At 37.0% G+C, this 22,027-nt stretch overlaps 1 protein-coding gene across 4 annotated transcripts in view; it reads left to right on the plus strand.

The window, feature by feature from the left end:
• TRIM37 (tripartite motif containing 37) overlaps nt 1-22,027 on the plus strand; it is a 180,723-nt gene that overhangs the window by 70,038 nt on the left and 88,658 nt on the right. For all 4 annotated transcript variants that reach the window (XM_045985146.1, XM_045985143.1, XM_045985145.1 and 1 more), the window contains exons 9-11: nt 8,311-8,435; nt 14,422-14,472; nt 15,813-15,894. In XM_045985146.1, coding sequence (XP_045841102.1) covers nt 8,311-8,435; nt 14,422-14,472; nt 15,813-15,894 — 258 coding nt within the window. The remainder of the gene's footprint in view (nt 1-8,310; nt 8,436-14,421; nt 14,473-15,812; nt 15,895-22,027) is intronic.

Here is a 22,027-nt window from a genome sequence, read left to right on the forward strand (position 1 = left end):
ATTTGTTTTTAATGACAATACTACGCTCTTTTCATTACTGTTGCTTTTTTTTTTAATTTTTTTTTTTTTTAGATTTTTATTTATTTATTTGACAGAGATCACAAGTAGGCAGAGGCAGGCAGAGAGAGGGGGGAGCAGGCTCCCTGCTGAGCAGAGAGCCCGATGTGGGGCTCTATCCCAGAACCCTGGAATCATGACCTGAGCCGAAGGCAGAGGCTTTAACCCACTGAGCCACCCAAGCGCCCCATCATTACTGTTGCTTTATAATAAAACAGGAAAGTTAGCTTTCCAGCTTCACTCTTCTTTTTTTTTCTTTTCTTTTTTTTTTTTAGGGTTGCTTTGCATTTCTTTGCAGGTTCTTTGCATTTCTTCTTTTTTTTTTTTTTAAAGATTTTATTTATTTATTTGACAGACAGAGATCACAAGTAGGCAGAGAGAGGAATGGAAGCAGGCTCCCTGCTGGGCAGAGAGCCCCATGTGGGTCTCGATCCCAGGACCCTGGGATCTTGACCTGAGCCGAAGGCAGAGGCTTTAACCCACTGAGCCACCCAGGCGCCCCGGTTCTTTGCATTTCTATATGAATTTTAGAATCAGCTTGTTAATTTGTACCAAAGAGTTATGGGGTTTTGACTGAAATTGCATTGGATCTGTAAATCCGTTTAGGAATATGTAACATCTTAATACTGAGTCTTTATTCATGGAGACTCTCGGTCTTTTGTAATTTTTCTCAGCAGTGTTTTGTAGTTTTCAGGATACAAGTGTTTCACATTTTATGTCCGATTTATTCATTATTTCAGAATTCTTGGTGCTATAGTAAATGGTGTTTTTAAAAAATTTTAATTTCTGATTTCTTGTGCTTGTGTAATTGATTTTTGTATATTCATCCTGTAACCTTCAATCTTGCTAAATTAATTAGTTCTAGAAGCTGTCTTGTAGATTTCTGGGATTGCTTGCAGATAGTCATGCTGTCTCTAAATATGGACAGTTTTCTTTTTGATCTGCTTATTATTTAGTTTCTTGTCAGGTTTTACTGACAACTGAGCCACCCAGGCACCTTATAGTAGATATTCTTTATTAGGTTTTGGAATTCTGTTCCTCTCTGATGAGAATTTTCATTAGGAATGAATGTTGGACTTTGTCAAATTCTTTTTCTGCATGTATTAAGATTATCATATGGTTTTCTTTTTTCATTCTTTAAATGGATAAACTTTTTAAAAAAAGATTTTATTTGTCAGAGAGAGAGTGTGCACAAACAAGGGGGCTGCAGGCAGAGGGAGAGGCAGGCTACCCTCTGAGTAAGAGCCAATGTGGGGGCTTCATCCCAGGATCTTGGGGTCATGACCTGAGCTGAAGGCAGCTGTTTAACTGACTTAGCCACCTAGACGTCCCATTAACTTTTTTAAAAACTATTTTACCAACTTTGTACTTCTGAGATAAAAACCCTGGTTTGGTTAATGTATTGTCCTTTTAATACATTACTGGATTTGATTAAGATTTTGTTTAGAATTTTTGCATTTTTTGTGCCTGGGGGATATTAGATGATAATTTACTTTTCTCAGAGTATTTTATCTAGCTTTGTTGTTAAAGTAATGATGGCCTCAAAGAATTTTAAACTATGCCCTCTTCAGTTTTCTGGAAGAAGTCAAATGGAATGGGTTGGGTCCTTTAGAGGTTTGACAGAATTCACCAGTGAAGACTTTTGGGCCTTGTTTTCTTTGTGGAATGGTTTTCAACTACAAATTTAATTTCTTTAATTGATACAAAACAGTTTATGTTACTTATTTCTTTTTCTTATTCTTATTTTTTCTAGAGTGAGGTCATGGGGTGGGGAGGGGCAAGAGGGAGAGGAAGAGACAGTCCCAAGCAGACAGTCCCAAGCAGAGCCCACTGTGGAGCGGGCTCAGTCTCACAACTCTCAGATTATGACCTGAGCTAAAATCAAGAGTCAGATGCTTAACTGATTGAGCTACCCAGGTGCCATTATAGTAGTTATTTCTTGAGTGAGCTTTGGTAGTTTGTGTCTTTCAAGGAATTATTTCATTTGAATTTGCCAAATTTATTGGTGCAAAATTCATGATATTCTCTTGTTATCCTTTAACATTTGTTGAATGCAGTGTTATCACCTCTTTCTGTCCTGATAATGGTAGTTTTTGTCTTTTTCCCCTGATCAGTCTACCTAGAGGATATCTCTTCTTTTTGGTATTTTCAGACATAGCTTTTGGGTTTTCTCTATTGTTTTTGTTTTCTATTTTACTGATTTTTGTTTTGATCTAATTTTTTTCTTTGCTTTATTTGTGTTTTATTTGCTCCTTCTAAAACCTTAAGATGGGGTGGGGCGCCTGGGTGGCTCAGTGGGTTAAGCCGCTGCCTTCGGCTCAGGTCATGATCTCAGGGTCCTGGGATCGAGTCCCGCGTCGGGCTCTCTGCTCAGCGGAGAGCCTGCTTCCCTTCCTCTCTCTCTGCCTGCCTCTCTTGTAATTTCTCTCTGTCAAATAAATAAAATCTTAAAAAAAAAAAAAAAAATTTAAAACCTTAAGATGGGAGCTGGCGTTAACTGATTTGAGACATTTGTGTTCACAATACTTTTTTCCTTTGTGATTTATTGTTTGACCCATGGGTCAATTCAGAAATGTTACTTAGTTTCCAGATATTTCTGTAATGTCATGAGGTTAAGGTGGTTGGTGATGTTGTGTAGGTCTAGTATATTGTTATGAATTTTCTGTCTACTTGTTTTATTATTGAGAGAGGGCTCTTGACATTTTCAGCAGTAGTTTTGTATTTGTCTTTTGGCAGTTCTATCAGTTTTTGCCTCATATACTTTAAAGCCATGGTATTAGGGGCCTAACAACCTAGAATTGTTGTATTCTCTTGATTAATTGTTCCCATTATCACTGTGAAATGATCTTCTTTATCCTCATAACATTTTTTGCTTTGAAATCTATTTGATTTAAAAAAGCCACTTCAGGGGCGCCTGGGTGGCTCAGTGGATTAAGCCGCTGCCTTCGGCTCAGGTCATGATCTCAGGGTCCTGGGATCGAGTCCCGCATCGGGCTCTCTGCTCAGCAGCGAGCCTGCTTCCCTCTCTCTCTCTCTGCCTGCCTCTCTGTCTGCTTGTGATCTCTCTCTGTCAAGTAAATAAATAAAATCTTTAAAAAAAAAAAAAGCCACTTCATCTTTAACTAGTGTAACTATTACATATTTTTTCTGACATTTTATGTATTTGTTTTTTTTTTTTTTTTTTAAAGATTATTTATTTATTTATTTGACAGACAGAGATCACAAGTAGGCAGAGAGGCAGGCAGAGAGAGAGAGAGAGAGAGGAGGAAGCAGGCTCCCCGCTGAGCAGAGAGCCCGATGCGGGGCTTGATCCCAGGACTCTGGGATCATGACCTGAGCCGAAGGCAGAGGCTTTAACCCACTAAGCCACCCAGGCGCCCCTATGTATTTGTTTCTAAGTATTTAAAATCTGTTTTGTAGGCTGCGTACAATTTGTTCTGGTCTTTTATATTCAGTTGGACAATCTTTGACTTTTTTTTTTTTTAAGATTTTATTTATTTATTTGACAGAGAGAGATCCCAAGTAGGCAGAGAGGCAGGCAAAGAGAGAGGAGGAAGCCGACTTCCCGCTGAGCAGAGAGCCTGATGCGGGGCTCGATCTCAGGACCCTGAGGTCATGACCTGAGTCGAAGGCAGAGGCTTTAACCCACTGAGCCACCCAGGCGCCCCCAATCTTTGACTTTTAACTGGGATGTTTAGGATGTTCACATTCATTGTACTTATTGATGTGGTGAAGTTTGAATCTGACATGTTGCTGTTTGTATTCTATTTGTCTTATCAGTTTCTTGTTCCCTGTTTGGGAATGAAGAAATTCATTCTTGAATTAAATTTTTTTCAATGTTAAGTATATGGATTAATCTGAACTTAAAAAAAATCCTACAATGAACTACTTAATAAGACCTATATCTAGGAAATGATGAGGAAATTAAAGTGGGGGAAAAAGCGTTACTAGTGATGAAAAGTAACACTGACAAAAAGGGAACCCTCTATCATAAGGATAAGAAGATAAGACAGTTATGATTTTGTATTCTAGGATAAACTCAAAAATCAGATACTGATGGAATTATAAGCTTTTGATAAAATAACTACAGTAATAAAAATAATTTTTAAAAATAAATATTTACAAAGTGCTTACCATATATAGACAGTGTTCTATGTGCTTTACAAATGGAGCAACTTTATTGAGGTAGAAACTACATGAAGAGGATAATTTTTAGGAAGTTGTAATTATCAAGAGTCACTAAGAGTGTAAAATTAATTTAATTATTTTATTTATTAAGTAGGCTCTACACCCGCTGTGAAGCCCAATGTGGGGCTTGAACTCACAACTCTGAGATTAAGACCTGACCTGAGATCAAAAGGGGCACTTAACTGACTGAGCTTCCTAGGTGCCCACAGAATGTCTGTAATTTAAACAAGAAACATTAAGTAAATTTTATTGGTAATAAATCTCCTTGAAAAGGCATAACATTCAGACTAATGGAAAATTTTTACCAAATCTTTAAATATCTGTTGCCTATCATAAGTAATTTTTTCTTAGTGAATACAAAAGTACTACATACCATTCTTTGAAACAGTGTAACATTAATAACAAGTTGTTGTAAGAACAATATAAGAAAATTAAAGTTCAGTTTTATTGAAAACTAAATGACAAAATCTTAAAAATACTAGCAGACAATCAGTAGGATATTTATGAAAACAAACAAGAAATCAAGACCTGGGTGCCTGGCTGGCTCAGTTGGTGGAGCGACTCGATCTTGGGGTTGTGGGTTTGAGCCCCACATTGGGGGTAGAGATTACTTAAAAATAGTCTTAAAAATGGGGCACCTGGGTGGCTCAGTGGGTTAAGCCTCTGCCTTCGGCTCAGGTCATGATCTCAGGGTCCTGGGATCAAGCCTCACATTGGGCTCTCTGCTCAGCAGGGAGCCTGCTTCTCCTCTCTCTGCCTGCCCCTCTGCCTACTTGTGATCTCTCTCTGTCAAATAAATAAATAAAATCCTTAAAAAAAAAAAAAAAAAGACTGGGCAGGGTTAATCAAAGGAATGAAATAAATGTTTCATTATCAGAAAAATTCTGATAATAACAAGATAAAAAGGCAAAGTCACATGAATATATAAATAGAAATGAATAGGATAATATTTAAAACATTGTTATATTTGATTCTTATTCATCACCAAACTATTTAGCAAACCAGGAATAAAAGGGGACTACAGTAACTTTATATTTTTAAATTTAAAAATTTTAAAAAGATTTTATTTATTTATTTGACCGCAAGAGAGGAAATACAAGCAAAAGATGTAGGAGAGGGAGAAACAAGCCTCCTGCTGAGCAGGGAGCACGATGCGGTCCTTGATCCCAGGACCTGGGATCATGACCTGAGCCAAAGTCAGATGCCCAGTGACTGAGCCACCCAGGGGCCCCAACAGTAACTTTATTTTAAAGGTCTATAGGAGGGGCACCTGGGTGGCTCAGTGGGTTAAGGCCTCTGCCTTCAGCTCAGGTCATGATCCCAGAGTCCTGGGATCGAGCCCCGCGTTGGGCTCTCTGCTCAGTGGGGAGCCTGCCTCCCCCTCTCTCTGTGCCTGCCTCTCTGCCTACTTGTGATTTCTGTCTGTCAAATAAATAAAATCTTTAAAAAAAAAAAAAGGTCTATAGGAAACAATCTAAATGGTAAAAATTAAGAATCTCTCTGATAAAGAATCAAGGGTTGCTTCCTATCATTGCTTCACTTCTGAGTGTGCTGGTCCTATATTTTCTTTCTTTCTTTTTTTTTTTTTTAAGATTTTATTTATTTGACACAGAGAGAGCGAGCGAGAGAGAGATCACAAGTAACAGGGAGGCAGGGAGAGAGAGTAGGAAGCAGGCTCCCCCACTGAGCAGAGAGCCCGATGCGGGGCTTGATCCCAGGACCCTAAGATGATGACCTGAGCCGTAGGCAGAGGCTTAACCCATTGAGCCACCCAGGCGTCCCCTGTATATTCTTTTTAAAAGATTTTAGAAAGAGAATCTCAAGCAGACTCCCCACTGAGTGTGGAGCTTGATGTGAGCTTGATTTCATGACCCTGAGATCATGACTGGAGCCCAGACCACAAGCTGGACACTTAACTGACTGAGCCACCCAGCCCCTGGTCCCATGTATTAAATTAAGGCAATAAATATATAAATATATTGAAAGGAAGAAATAAAATTCAGTATTTGCAGAGGATGTGGCTATCTACATAGAAAGTATATAACTTACACCTTTTTAGTGAGCTAATCTTGGCTGTTGAATGTACAAGCAAGACATAAAAATCAATACTGTTTGCATATATCAGAAATAATCAGCTAGAAAACTTAATTGGAAAAAATCCCATTCCTAATGGTAACAAAAATGAACAATTTTGAATAATTTTAATAAAAATGTTGATCTTTTTTTAAAAGATTTTGTTAGGAAGAGAATGAGCAGTGGGAAGGGATAGTGGAAGGAGAGGGGAGAGAAGCTGACTCCCTGCTGAGCAGGAAGCCCAATGCGGGGCTCTATCCCAGGACCTGACGATCATGACCTGAGCTCAAGATAGACGCCTAACCAACCAACTAAGCCACCATACCAGCCCTTGTTGAAGACATTTGTAGAACTGTTATAAAACAGGCAAGAATTGAATGAAGAAATACCCTGTATTTCATTGATTCTCAGATATATGTCACACTGTCTTTGAAATGGGATGCATCTCAACAGTTGGTATAGCCATGATTTACTGACTTGTTTTTCCTTAATAGTGCATAAAATAGTTACGTTTAATAATGTGGCCTATTACATTTTGTGGACTATAGTATATTTATCTAGGGGAATGTTCAATATTACAAATGTACTGTTCTCTTGGTGTCATTCTACAAGTGTAGTTCCAACATGAATGTTCTCAGAATTTAGTAAAATTCCAATATTAATACGAAAGAACAAGGGGTCTCAAATAACCAACGTACTCCTGGATTTAAAAAAAAAAGAGTTGGGGGCGCCTGGGTGGCTCAGTGGATTAAGCTGCTGCCTTCGGCTCAGGTCATGATCTCAGGGTCCTGGGATCGAGCCCCGCATCGGGCTCTCTGCTCCGCAGGGAGCCTGCTTCCTCCTCTCTCTCTGCCTGCCTCTCTGCCTACTTGTGATCTCTCTCTCTGTCAAATAAATTAAAAAAAAAAAAAAAAAAAGAGTTGGCATTCTTGTCTTTTATCAACACATAATGTGAGAAACTTGCATATGTGTACAGGGAACTGTGCACAAGGATCTTCACTCAGGAGTTATTTTTAATACTACCCAATTGTCCACTGATAGAGAAAAATAACTTATGCTATATTCATGCAATGATATTCTCTTTAAAACTGCTGAAATGAGTAGGTTTTTAAATATCAATAGACATCTCAAACAATGGTAAGTGGAAAATGTAGGCTATATCATGACATAGCTTGATGGTGTTTATGGGAAGTCTAAAAACAACATTGCTAAACTCATAATGTGGAAATACGTGTATAGCAATAATAAACTTCATTTGAGTGAATTATCCTAGAAGGAAATGGGATCAAGGAAGGATCTTTTAATATGCATTCAATAAATATTTGAATACAAGCTATATGTTTTGATAATTTTCATGATACCAGTCATTATTCTTCATGAGCTATGAACTTATCATTTTAAAGTTACAAACCTGGTTGTAGTGAGTGTTATAAATATTATTTATATGGTATTTGATAGTATATAAATTTGATAGGGCATCCATAACTATATACCACAAACTAGGAGGTGTCTATTACATCTTAACATTTCTCTCCCTCTTGGAATGCAATTTGAAAAATCCTTGTTTGAAGTCTATTGATCTATAGAGGTTTATTCGTTAATATACATAATAGCTTCACTATGCGAGTCTAAAATATATTTGTGGTTGCTTGAAGTTGGATTTATGCTAATACGTAAGGAAAGAAAAATGCATTAAAATCAAATATGCTTCTTCAGTGACTATTATTAGAAATAACCTAGATCCTATGTAGATTCTTAATTCTTAAAACCACTTTGAAAGTCATTCTGTTTTCCTTTCTCACTTTTTTCAGCATATAAAAATAAATTTTTTTAAAGATTTATTTATTTTAGAAAGACTACACACGAGCAGTGGGGAGGGACAGAGGGAAAGGCAGGGAGAGAATAAAATAATTTCTATTTTTATTCTTTATTAAGGATTTTGAGATGCCATTAAATATTAATTTTGTTTATTCAGTTTTTTTCCTCACACAGTTGCGGTCTTGTAGTAAGAGTGAGTTGATATCTAAGAGCTCAGAGATCCTCATGATGTTTCAGCAAGTTCATCGAAAGCCCATGGCATCCTTTGTTACCACTCCTGTTCCACCAGACTTTACCAGGTATGGTATAGTTTTTTAACTTGATTTTCATCTGAAGTTTATGTACAAATACATATACTTGTTTCAAAAGAATGTTGTTTTTCTTAAATCCATAGTTATTTATAATGTGGTCTGGTGAACTTTAGTTATGCATGTAAATCTGGTTAAAAAAATACTGGTAGACGTACACTTGATTATAGAGGATCTTGAATTAGGAGTTAGTTTGTTCTGTAGAAGGTGAACTGATGCCCATTCAGTTTCATTAGTATCCATTCTTTAAAATTGAGGTATAACTGACAGTAGCTTCATATTACTTGATAATGACATAAGTCTAACATCTCTCACCATAAACAAAAGACTTTTTTTTGTAATGAGAACTTTTAAGATCTACTCTCTTAGGAACTTTTGAATATGTAGTACAGTGTTATTTACTATAGTCACCATACTGTACAGTCCAGCCCCAAGACTTACTTTATACTCAGAAGTTTATACCTTCTGAACCCTTTTTTCCATTCCACATATAAGTGAGATCATATGGTATTTGTCTTTCTCCGACTTACTTTCTTGGTTTAATGCTCTCAAGGTCTTCCATGATGTAGTATGTTCATTTTTTTGCATTTACCTTTTGAGTGTACTTATATCGCATTACACAGGGACCATACCACATTATGTTGGTAGCAAAACTCAGATGAAATGCCATAAGATTCTGAAGGTGACATGATGTTACCTTCATATCCTAAAAGGTAATGGGAGGAAACAGTTGGTTGCATTCTGTGCATCTTTGTAGTTTTTTATTTGGGGCAGTCTTAGAATTCTTTTAAACAGCTTATTCTTTCAAGCATGTGGTTTTAGAGCAGTGGTTCCTCACATTAGCTGTGTATTCAGTTGGGATTCTTTTGAAAATTACCAGTGCTGGCTTGTACTTCAGGTCACTTGAAATAAAATCTCTGCAGATGGATTAGTCTGCTTGGACTGCCATAACAAAATACCATAGACTGGGTGCTTACTACTTCAGAAGTTTATTCTCTCACGATTCTGGAAGCAGGAGGTCCAGCCGTGATCGTATAGTGGTTAGTACTCTGTGTTGTGGAAGCAGGAGGTCCAAGATCAGGGTGCTAGGAAATTTGATTTCTGATGAGGCCTCTTTGCTGATTTGCAGATAGCTACCTTCTCCCTGTATCCTTGCAAGACCTTTTTTCTCGAGCACAGAGATCAGTGTTTGGTGTCTTTTCCTCTTCTAAGGGCATGAGCTGTATTGAGTTAAGGTCCTTCCCACCCTTATGACCTCAGTTAACTTTAATTACCACCCTAAAGGTCCTGTCTCCAAATACACTAGGGGTTAGGACCTCAATGCACAAATTTTGGGGGACACAATTCAGTCTATAACATAGGGTATACTAAGGCATTTATATTTTGTTCTTTTTAAATCTCCTTAGTTGATTCTTATGATGAGAGGTTAAACCACTGCCTCAGATAGAAATATATTGGTATGACAGATTTTTGTCCATCTTAGACTTTAAAGATGGCTTATGGAATATTCCCAAGCTTTTCTAGTATGTTGAGAGCTGTGGTACCTTTAGGAAATAGCCTTTGTTTTACAAATGTTAATGCATTTAACTGCCCTTTTTCTTTAATATGTGATGCCCTCTGATGGCCACAGGGCATTGATGGTACTAGACTGTATCGTGCAAGCCAGGGTTCTTTAACCTTGACGTTGTTTTCAGGATAATTCTTTGTGGGATTGAGGGAGCTATGTTGTTTATTGTAGGATGTTTAGCAGTATCCCAGTAGCATCTTTCCTTTTACAGTTGTGACAGAAATATTTCTAGACGTTGCCAAATACATCTTGGGAGCAAAACTGCCCCTGGTTTAGAATCACTGGCATAACCGGACCACACCACCAGTTATAACCGGTCCTATAATCAGAAGGGAAAATTCTTTTGACAACCAGAACTCCGGTAGTTCTCACTGACGATTAGTCTTCAATTCTCTCTGAATTAACAAACCGGGTATAATCTGTTTTAATCAAGCACTGAATATTATTAAAAGGCCTTGGTATTTGGTATCTTTAAGTAGATTTGGGTGAACTAAGGATGTTCACCAGTATCCCAAGGCTGCCTCTTTGATAACATGGTCAGTCATTTCAGTTTTAAAGAATACCTTTTCTGAACCATTTGACATAAATACTATATATAAAGGTAGATGTTTTTCCTTTCAGAGTATAGTGCATGGATCACTTATCAGAACCAGCTGGAGTGGTTGTTCAGAATGCAAATTTCCAGGTCTCTTCCCTGACAATCTGGTGGTGGTGTCCAGAAAATGAATCTTGGGCATCCTGAGTAATCTTGCACTAAAGTTGGGAAGTGTAGATATGGATAAACTCTATGCTGATAATGCTTACAGCAGCTCATTAGGCAGGCACCTCTGCATTAGACTTGTCAATCTCTCTAGCACCCAGTGATTATTTTGCTTTCTGTTCCCCAACTGCCCAAGTGACTCAGAACTCCAACTTCCTTTTCATTACCTTCTTTTTTGGGCAAGATGAAGGGACTCAAATTGGGAAGGCCAGGGAGCAAGGGAGGAAGGTAGGAGGAACATTAGTAAAGAGAAACTAAAAATTTAAAGAACAAGAAAGTATGACAATTAAGGAGCTTCCCATGGATAAGTTCACGTTAGGAACCTCTCTCCCCTAGTGATGCTTATTACTGCCTTATTGGAAATTTTGGCTTGTAACTTAACTGTAGTTTTTAATAGAAACTCAGTTCATGGGTTGCAGTATACAGGAAGCAGGTGTTGATCTGTTGATGCACTGAGTGAGCATAGTGGAGCTCTAAATAAGAAAGGCCAACATTTAAAAAAAAAAAAAAAAAAAAAAAAGAAAGGCCAACATTTATTGACATTGAGCTATAGATCAAATTTTAATTGTGCAAAGGCAGTGGTGAATGTTCCTAAGCTTTGTGATCATGGAGCTGGATTGCCTTAAGTTCCATTAGTTCATAATTCATGGTGGAGCCACAATGGAGAATAAAGTTACCAAAGAAGAGTACAATGTTATTTAAGACCATCTATATGTTTAGTACTGTTGTAGGTGCTATTCAGGAGAAGTGGAAGAATACATTCCATATTAAATAGTAGAGAATTGTATATTAAAATCTAATATTTGTTACTCAATTACAGTTGGCCTTTGAACAATGTTGGAGTTAGGGATGCTTGTCCCTGAGCCTTCAGAAATCCACATACAACTTTTTTTTTTTTTTAATTCTGTTTTTTAATTTTTATTCATTTGTCAGAGAGAAGGAGAGAGAGAGAGAGAGCACACAGGCAGGCAGAGGTGGAGAGAGAAGCAGGCTCCCTGCCGAGCAAGGAGACCATGCGGGACTCGATCCCAGGACCCTGGGATCATGACCCGAGCCGAAGGCAGCGGCTTAACCCACTGAGCCACCCAGGCGTCCCCACATACAACTTTTGACTCCCCAAAAGCTTAACTGCTGATAGCCTACTGTTGACCAGAAGCCTTATCGATAACATAAAAGTTGATTAACACATATTTTGCGTGTTGTATGTATTATATACTATATTCTTATAGCAAAGTAAGCTAAAGAAGAGAAAAACATAAAAGAGTGTATTTGCTGTACGTACTATATTGGAAAATGTCCACTTATGTGTGAGCCTCTACAGTTCAAACCTGTGTTGTTCAAGGGTCAACTGTATAAAACATACTGCTTAATGCTGCCCCATAGCACTAATTTTTTTTTTTAAGATTTTATTTATTTACTTGAGAGAGAGAGAGAGCTTGAGAGGGGAGAGAGTCAAAGGGAGAAGCGCAGACTCCCCATGGAGCTGGGAGCCTGATGTTGGACTTGATCTTGGGACTCCGGGATCATGATCTGCGCCGAAGGCGGTCACTTAACCAGCTGAGCCACCCAGGCGCCCGCACTAATTTTTTAACAATGTTATTTTTCAAAAAGTTTCCCTAAAAATTATACATATGTAGTATATCATAGTACCCTAGGATTGGTAGATGTTTTCTGTTCTCTGAATGTGATCATTTTCTCTCAGTGAATGAGAGCTAGGGTAGACTGTACTATGCTGTCTTGGTTAGTGAGCTTTAGCTGTCTATTCTAGCTCTTTAGCTTCTAAGCGTTCCACCCCGCTGTTCTGAATTAAACATGTCATCTTCTATTTATTTTGTGTTTTGGTGTTTTGGAACCCTTGTGGCTCTTAATGACTGATAAAAATATGATGATAGACTGGTCTTACAACAAAACAACAACAAAGGAAATGTATCACTTTGGATATTAAGGAGATGGTGGAAAAAAATTATGAAAGATGTTTTCAATTTGGTGGTATGATTGGAAGTTGCATGAAATTGTAACCAAAACATACCATGACTTGACCAAATTTGAAAACGATCCTGGGGAGACTACCTTGGAGCTCTGATTAGGTTTGTGGTTCCAGGTAGGCTTCCTAGGTACTAATTACATTGGTCCTACTAATTGGAGTATATTAATGTGAGGAGAGTGTATAATGGAGAGAAATTAGAACAGACCTCTAGTAAATGGTCTGTGACTTCTAAGGAATAATAAAGATTAACCAAGCAAACATCTGGGAATGAGGAATGTGTCTTCTAAGAAAATTTAATAGCTGCCTAGGGATATGGTTAGGGGTCCTTGATAATAGGATAGTAGCTATATAGTTAATTCTTGCAGGACAGATTTCATCTACTTACTATCAAAAAGATACGAGCTATTTATCTGTACATACTTACCATAAAATAAAAAATAATGTGCGTATATATTCTATAGATTTATTTATTTTAGAGTGTGCTTACAGGACTGGGGGAGGGGCAAAGGGAGAAAGAGAGGCTTTCAACCAGACTCCATATCCGTTGCAGAGCCTGACACAGGGCTCAATCTCATGACCCTGAGATCATGACTTGAGCTGAAATCAAGAACCAGACACTCAAATTATTGAGGCACTGAGCCCCCCACCCCCCCAATAATATATTTTTAAATCGATGCTGTTTTCACTGGTAAATCACTAATTTCTTTAGGGACCATCACAATGTGAAAATGCTATGGATGTCATTTTGTATCTTATTTTGGTAATAAATTTTCATGAATTGAACTTTAGAAGATATATCTGAGAATGCAGTGAAATGGCTTGCAGTATATCTTTTTGGTAAATTTATAATTTTGTTTAATAAATATATAATACTGTATATTATAATACTATCTGTGTTGGTGTCTTTATTATAAATGTTTTACTGACTCTAACTTTTGAGGCGTTTGAATGATGGTGCTACAGACTATTCACATGATCTAAAGGTGTATCCTGTGGTTGTGTTATATATACTTCAGTTCTCTTCAGAGAAGACTGTGGAATTAAAAGTTGCCTGCAGTAATCTTGCCTTGCCAAGAAAGTGTTAATGTGTTCATCCACTCTGTTTGCCCCTATGTGATTTTTTTTCTTATTCTATAAAATGGTATAGATTCATTTGCTAGTAAGTGTTCTTAAAGTAGTTAAGAATTTAAAGTATTTAAGAATGTCAGTATTCCTCATAATTTGCTCTAGAGAAGGAAGTTTGGAGATTTATTGTGATGTCTTTTGCTGTTTCTTTTGACTTTTTAAAACCTGTTTATATTTGTTTCGTATTTTGTATTCTCAGCCTAAGCACCCATTTTTTCCTTTTCCTGTTTGCATGAGTACTTTTGAAAGTCTCTTATGTTTATTTTAGTACTTAAACGTATATTGCCTTTAAAAAACACCCCAGCTGTTTAAAAAGTATTTGTTGGGTCTCTAATTGGGAACTTTTGATGTCAGCTTTTGGTGGTTTATGAATTCATTTGATTTAATGTTAATGTTCAGTAAGGATTTAAAAATATTTCCTAAGGACTTAGTTTAACAACATTTTTAAAATACCAAGAGACTTAACTTTGGTTTTTAAATAAATGAAAGTTTAAACTTAATAAGCCAAATAATTTTTTTGCCTTTTCCTTCTTTTTAGTGAATTAGTACCATCTTATGATTCAGCAACTTTTGTTTTAGAGAATTTCAGGTAAGAGTTTTTTGAGAGCTGAGGTTTTCTGTATGTATGCATAAGAGCGAGCCAGGAAGGTACCATCATTCCTGGGTAGGATACATACCTAATGAACCGTGTCACTCAGTGTGTAATCTTAGAATAAACAAGTTTCTTATTAGAAACATATGGATTGTATTATATCTTCAAGACAGATTGGTTCTCTAGTCTGGGAGAAGGGACCTTTTTTTTTTTTTTTTTTTTTTAAATAAGAGGGTCCACTTAGCTTTTGCTAAGGTGGGGCAATGGGGTTTATAAAGGTTATTGACCCCTGCCCCCCATCCTCAGAAATAAGAGGGGTGGGAAGAAGTCCATTTAAATCCATTTATCTTAGCTGACAGTGCGAAATTATGAATGAGGGGACATAATTATGTTTGTAGGCTTTGTAACTTGCATTATTATTTTGTTAGCTTTTATTGCTTTTCCTCTAAGATTAGAAGCAAAGATATTAAAACACAAAGGTCTTAAGGGGCTTGTCTTCAAAGACAGTTTGGGAATGGAGAATCAAGAAATAAAAGGCCTTTCCTTGTGGAGAGAAGTTCCAGGAGTTGATAACCATCAGTATAAGGCTAAACTGAGAATTTATGCCACTTCCCATTTGTCTTTTCTTATGGGATAATTTTGTGACTAGAACCTTTCTGAGGCTATCCCCACATATATTATGATTTTGCACATTTCTTAAGTTTTTCATATTAAAAAAATAAAATTGTACCACAAGGATGTGGGGAAGAATTGCATTTTTTTTTTCTTGAATGGTGAAAGACTGATTGTTGAGGTGGTAACTAAATTCAGGACACTTAGTTTTATTTTTATATTTTTCTTTTCCCTTGGATGTCACAGTTTTGTGGGGTTTTGTTTTTTTTTTTTTTTAAGATTTTTGTTAGAGAGCACATGTATGCATGTGCATGCACAAAGCAGGAGGGCGGGGAGGGGCAAAGGGAGAGAGAAAGGGACAAGCCGACTCCCAGCTGAGCATGGAGCCCAAAGTGGAGCTTGATCTCATGAGATCATGAGCTGAGCCAAAGTCAAGCACTTAACCAACTGAGCCACCCAGGTGCCCCTTGAATGTTGCAGTTTTGAGGGTTTTTAAACCTGAAACTGAAAAGATACTGCTGAATATTTCAGTATCATTAAATTTTCTTTTTTTAAGAATGTAAGTATATATAAAAATATACAGCAGAATCTTGATTTGTTCAGTCACCTTCATTTACTTGTTCAGGACTGCAAATAAGTAACAAAATGCTTGGAGTTTGGTTTTGCCTGTTGCTATTTCACAACAGTTTTGATCTTGGGATTTGGTTGGTTTTCTTTTACTTCAGCACTTTGCGTCAGAGAGCAGACCCTGTTTACAGTCCACCTCTTCAAGTTTCAGGACTTTGTTGGAGGTTAAAAGTTTACCCAGTAAGTTTTTCTTGTTTCATGTTTCTAATCAATTTTGAAACCAAGGTCTTTCTTTCAGGGTTCTGTAGCTTACTGGTTCACAGTTTTGTTTTTTTGTTGTTGTTTTTGTTTTTTTGTTTTTTTGAGAGAGCCAGCCAGAGAACAAGCAGAGGGTGGAGGGGCAGAGGGAGAGAGAGAATCTCAAGCAGTCTCTCTACCCAGTGCAGAGCCCTTCATGGGGCTCAGTCTCAAGACCTTGAGATCATGACCTGAGCCAAAAATCAAGAGTCAGATGCTTAACTGACTGAGCCATCCAGGTGCCCTAACTTTTAAAATTTTTTTTATTTTTACTTTATTTTTTTATTTTATTTTTTAAAGATTTTATTTGACAGAGAGAGGCACAGCGAGAGAGGGAACACAAGCAGGGGGAGTGGGAGAGGAAGAAGCAGGCTTCCCGCCAAGCAGGGAGCCCGATGCAGGGAGCAGACGCTTAACGACTAAGCCACTCAGGCACCCCCCCTTTTTTCTTTTAATTTGAAGATTTCCGTGGTTTTATTAAGCAATTCTTGAATTAGGCAGCATCCCATATAACAGGTAGGGAAATATTCACTGGTTCACTTTTTTGTGGAGTAAAGAATTAATGATAATGTTTTTTTGTAAGGTATATTACTAAGTACCAAAAAAGTGAGTTAAGTGTGAACAGTATGAACCTTGACCTTACTGAATTTTATTTCTCGCTTCTAGGAAGACATTTATCTTTAGAAGAAATGTGTAAAATTCTGAAGGTAGCCACTTAACCAACTGAGCCACCCAGGCACCCCAAAAATTCATTGTTTAAATAAAAATAAAATTTTAGTTACGGAAAGCCATCAAAAATACATGTATGCTGATTACATACTCATGGTGCATTTCAGTGTGTTTCTTTGACCAAGGCATTTTTTGTAAATTGGCAGCTGGATGCAGTGGCAGAGTGAGATGTATAGTTGATTTTGGTGGCAAGGGTATAAGCAGTATTTTGTTCTTTTATCACATCATGTCTAGTTGCATCTCTTTTGTGGTATTGACTGCTGTCAATGCTCATTGCCTATACCTGTTAATTAACTGGGAGTTGTAAAATAGTGATTCTCATTGTTTTGCATTTATTAGTTGTAATAGTTTTATAAAGATATGTTTCTAAGAGCTGCTTCCTATTTATTATTTGATTAACCACTATTATAGTTCATAAAGAAGAAACAGGATTTGTTCCTGATATTTACCAGTTTTCCTTATTATTTTCTGGAAGTGAGCCATTAAGTTTTTTTAATGTCATTATGAACTTACAGATTTATACATATATGATCTCCTTAAGTTGGCTTCTTTATCACTTTGCTCTGACCCTAAAAGTACCTTGTAGTGACTCTGGTAGTTAGCTTTCTTGTTCTCTTCCATGGCAAAATATTCTAGGCTCATCTTGTCCATTTCCTACGCTGTATCTGGAATTGGCCACTTTATTCAAAGAGCCCTGATTCCTTTTAGTGGGAAATGGTATTTCTTTTTTTTTTTTTAGATTTTTTTTTTTTTTTTAATTTATTTGACAGAGAGAGCGATCACAAGTAGGCAGAGAGGCAGGCAGAGAGAGAGGAGGAAGCAGGCTCCCTGCGGAGCAGAGAGCTGGATGCGGGGCTCGATCCCAGGACCCTGAGATCATGACCTGAGCCGAAGGCAGCGGCTTAATCCACTGAGCCACCCAGGCGCCCCGGGAAATGGTATTTCAAAACCAAACTGTTAGGGATGCTTATTTCTACCAAGTTAGTCACAGTTTCTAGGCCTCCTTAGTGAAAAGAAGTAGGAAATACATAGAGAAATGACATAGGTATTTGTAAAGGGGGAAATCTGCATTTATTTATTTAAAATTTATTTAATAGACTTTATTTTTTAGAGCAGTTTTAAGTTAAACCTCAAAATTGAGTGGTAAGTACGGAGAATTCCATATGCTCCATGGCCCTACATCCTCCCCCATTATCAACCTATCTTACACCAGAGTGATACATTTGTTACAGTTGATGAACGTATATTGACATATTATTACCCAAAGCCCTAGTTTACATTAAAGTTCATTATTAGTCATGTACATTGTAGGGTTGTTTTGTTATTTTGTTTGTTTTTAGGCCAAAGAATATAGTTAGAGAAAAACTGGATGGGAGCATGGATAAAAGCGAATTGGATAAGCTCCAGGGATCTCAGCAGAGAAAAAATATTTATGAATACTTTAAAATTGCTGTGTAATTGAATATCGGGGTTTTTTGGATACATGTATGTACTTAAAATAGCTCTTGGGTCAATGCTCATATTTACAATTCAAATAAGGACTATTTTTTTTTACTTAATCTCTTTTTATTACACCTGTGTCTTCTTCCATTCTAGAACCCTTCTTCTTGAATCCTTTGGAAACTATAGGATTAAAATATCTCATCAGTCTCTCATTTGCTTTATTTTACCTTATAGCCACAAATATCTCAGTATAGGAACTCTTTTTTTTTTTTTTTTTAAGATTTTATTTATTTATTTGACAGAGAGAAATCACAAGAGAGGCAGGCAGAGAGAGAGGAAGGGAAGCAGGCCCCCTGCTGAGCAGAGAGCCCGATGTGGGACTCGATCCCAGGACCCTGAGATCATGACCTGAGCCGAAGGCAGCGGCTTAACCCACTGAGCCACCCAGGCGCCCAGTATAGGAACTCTTAATTCTACCATCAATTTGATTATAAAGAACTGCTTAAAATTTTTTTGTGTGTTTATACTCCCTTGTTCTCCCCACCTCTGCCACATTAGATAGGAGTTTTGATGTGCAAATCTTGTTCTCTGAGTTTTTATATTTTTAACATAAAAACTGTTTTGCTTATTTGCTCTCCTGTTTCTTTTAGTTCAGTCTTTATTTCTTAATTTTCTTTTTGATTTTTAGTTCTATCACTTCATTTCTGGGTTTTTATAATTAGGTTTATGTTATTCTTCATGTCGTATTTTTTTTCCCTTCCTGTGGGCTATTATACTATTTTCTTAGTGTCTTTTACATTGTTTTGAAATGCGTTACAATTTTGATCTTTGAGTATGTTTTTCTAGAGTGTTTTTATTGCCTGCAAGGATGTGTCTTTAGTCTCTTTTATTTTGGCAAATAATGCTTGACATAAAATTTACCATCTTAATCATTTCTAGATGTACATTGTAGTATTAAGTATATTCACATTGTTGTACAACCAATCTGCAGAACTTTCTCATCTTTCAAAACTGAAGCTCTCTGCTCATTAAATAATAATTCCCCATTTTTCTGTCCACTTACTTGTTCATAACCACCACTCTTTTTGTTTCAGTGAATTTGACTGCTCTAGAGATCCCATATATCTGGAATCATACAGTTTTTGTCTTTCTATGGTTGGTTACTTACATAATGCCCTCAGAGTTCATCTTCTTTATAGCATGTGTGAGAATTCTCTTTTTAAAGCTGAATAACATTCCAGTGTATATACTACACTTTATCCATTCATCTGTTTGTTTGTTTTTTTATTTTTATTTTTATTTTATTTTATTTTTTGTTTTGTTTGTTTTTTTAAAAGTTTATTTATTTGGCAGAGTTGAGAGAGAGCACAAGCAGGGGGAGTGGCAGGCAGAGGGAGAAGCAGGCTCCCTGCTGAGTGTGGAGCTGGATGTGGGACTCAATCCCAGAACCCTGGGATCATGACCTGAGCAGAAATCAGATGCTTAACTGACTGAGTCACCCAGGCATCCCTATCCATTCATCTGTTGATGACACTTTGGGTTGCTTCTGCCTCTTGGCTATAGTGAATAATGCTGCTGTCGACAGGGGTTTGCAAATATCTTTTCAGGATCTGCTTTCAGTTCTTTTGGCTATAGACACAGAAGTGGAATTCAATCGTATGACAGTTCTGTTTTTAATTTTTTGATGAACACTCTCAACAATGCACAAGGGTTCCAGTTTCTCCCTGTCTTCATCAATACTTGTTTTCTGTTTCTTTGATAGTAGCCGTTCTGATAGACATGAATTAATAGTTTGGTTTTGATTTGTGCTTTCCCATTGATTACTAATATTGAGCATCTTTTTATGTGCTTGTTGACCATTTGTATATCCTGTTCAGAGAAATGTGTACTCAAGTCCTTGCGCATTTGAAAATTTAGTTGTTGAGTTGTGGAATTTCTTTATACATTCTGGATATTGACCCCTTGTTAGATATCTGTGTTTTTTATTTTATTTTATTTTAAAGATTTTATTTATTCATTTGACAGACAGAGATCACAAGTAGGCAGAGAGGCAGGCAGAGAGAGAGGAGGAATCAGGCTTCCTGCTGAGCAGAAAGCCTGATGCGGGGCTCGATCCCAGGACCCTGAGATTGTGACCTGAGCCGAAGGCAGAGGCTTTAACCCACTGAGCCACCCAGGTGCCCCTAGATAACCTGTTTTAGATGTATTTTCTCCCATTCTGTAAGATCCTTTTTAATTCTTTTGATTTTTGATGCACAGAAGTTTTAAATTTTAAAGTCATTCAATTTGTCTGTCTTTGCTTTTGGTTTCATAGCCAGAAAATCCTTATCAAATTTAATGTTATGAAACTTTTCTTCTATGTATTCCTTTAAAAGTTTTATAGTTTTAGGACTTACAGTTAGATCTTTGATCCATTTTGATTCAATTTTTGTACATGAAGTAGGGACCAAATTTCATTTGCATGGGGATATCTTAGTGTGATAAGGCAATCAGCAATAAATATGATGCCTTGCTTTCTGAGCAGTGCCCTGGCTCTGCCCTTCTCCTTCCTTTGTTTTTATTATATCTTCATTTCTAGTACTTTCTTTGTAATCTTAGGACCTGTCTTGAAGGCACCTGTATATTCATTTACAAAAGATTAGAGTGACCTTACTGCATTCAATTCTCAGAGTTTTAATGTAAGGTGCCTTTGTGCTTCATTGGTAATCCATTGAGCAGCTCATTCCATTTTCCGCTATTGTATTTGGTTTGTGAGGTTTTTCAGCGGTTCTTTGCCATTTTATGGTTTCCCTGTTACCTGTTCACTAGATAGATGTCCCATAGCTTCCCTCTCTTTTCTCCCATGCAGATGTTTATGTCATACAGGTCTTAATGGTTGTAACTAATATATCTTTATCTGCTTGTATTTTGGGGATTATGGAGATAATCTGTCATCTAGTTTTGTTGTAAATGTTCTTTGTGAGCTTTTGGGTTTTCTGTCCAATTATTTCTGTTTGTTAATTTTCTGTTTGGATTTAGAGAGTTGCATAAATTATGTTGCTATTGCTGCACTCTTTCTAGAATCCTCTGCCTTTTGGATGCCTGGGTGGCTCTAGTCAGTTAAGCATGTGTTTTTGGCTCAGATTATGATCCCAGGGTCCTGAGATTGAGGCCAACATCAGGCTCCTTGCCCAGCAGGGAGCCTGTTTCACCCTTTGCTGCTCCCCTGCTTTTGTGTGCATGCACACAAAATAAATAACATCTAAAAAAATGTATGTAGAATCCTCTGCCTTTTGAAAAATCTTAAAGCTAGTATTTTGTTAGAGGTATAGCTGGCATGTACATAAGATAGAACAGTTTCCTTAAAATTATAAAAATAAAATTAAAAAATTTCTGATATTAGCTGATAAAAATTAGGAGTAAAAAATGTTTATTCCTTTTTATTAGTTGTTAATTTATTCTAGGGAAATTGTTCTAGTAGCATAATTTAGAAGAAGAAAAAACTCCACTTATTTGAATAAGGATTATTGATTTTTATTTTTATTATGTTTTTAAAATCTTTACAGATTTTATTTATTTGACAGAGATTTCACAAGTAGGCGGAGAGGCAGTCAGAGAGAGAGAGGGAAGCAGGCTGAGATGCAGGGCTCGATCCCAGGATCCTGAGATCATGACCTGAGCTGAAAGCAGAGGCTTAACCCACTGAGCCACCCAGGTGCCCCTGATTTTTTTTTTTTTTTTTTAATTTTAAAATTGTTATTTATTTATTTATTTTTGTGGAGCCCAGTGCAGGGCTTGAACTCACAACCTTGAGATCAAGACCTAAGCTGAGATCAAAAGTCAGATGCTGAGTGGACTGAGCCACCCAGGTGCCCCAAATTGTAACTTTTTTAAATTGATTTTTAAAATGAGTATAATTTGTGAT

The sequence above is a fragment of the Meles meles genome, chromosome 18, assembly GCF_922984935.1.
Source record: "Meles meles chromosome 18, mMelMel3.1 paternal haplotype, whole genome shotgun sequence".
Classification (NCBI taxonomy): domain Eukaryota; kingdom Metazoa; phylum Chordata; class Mammalia; order Carnivora; family Mustelidae; genus Meles; species Meles meles.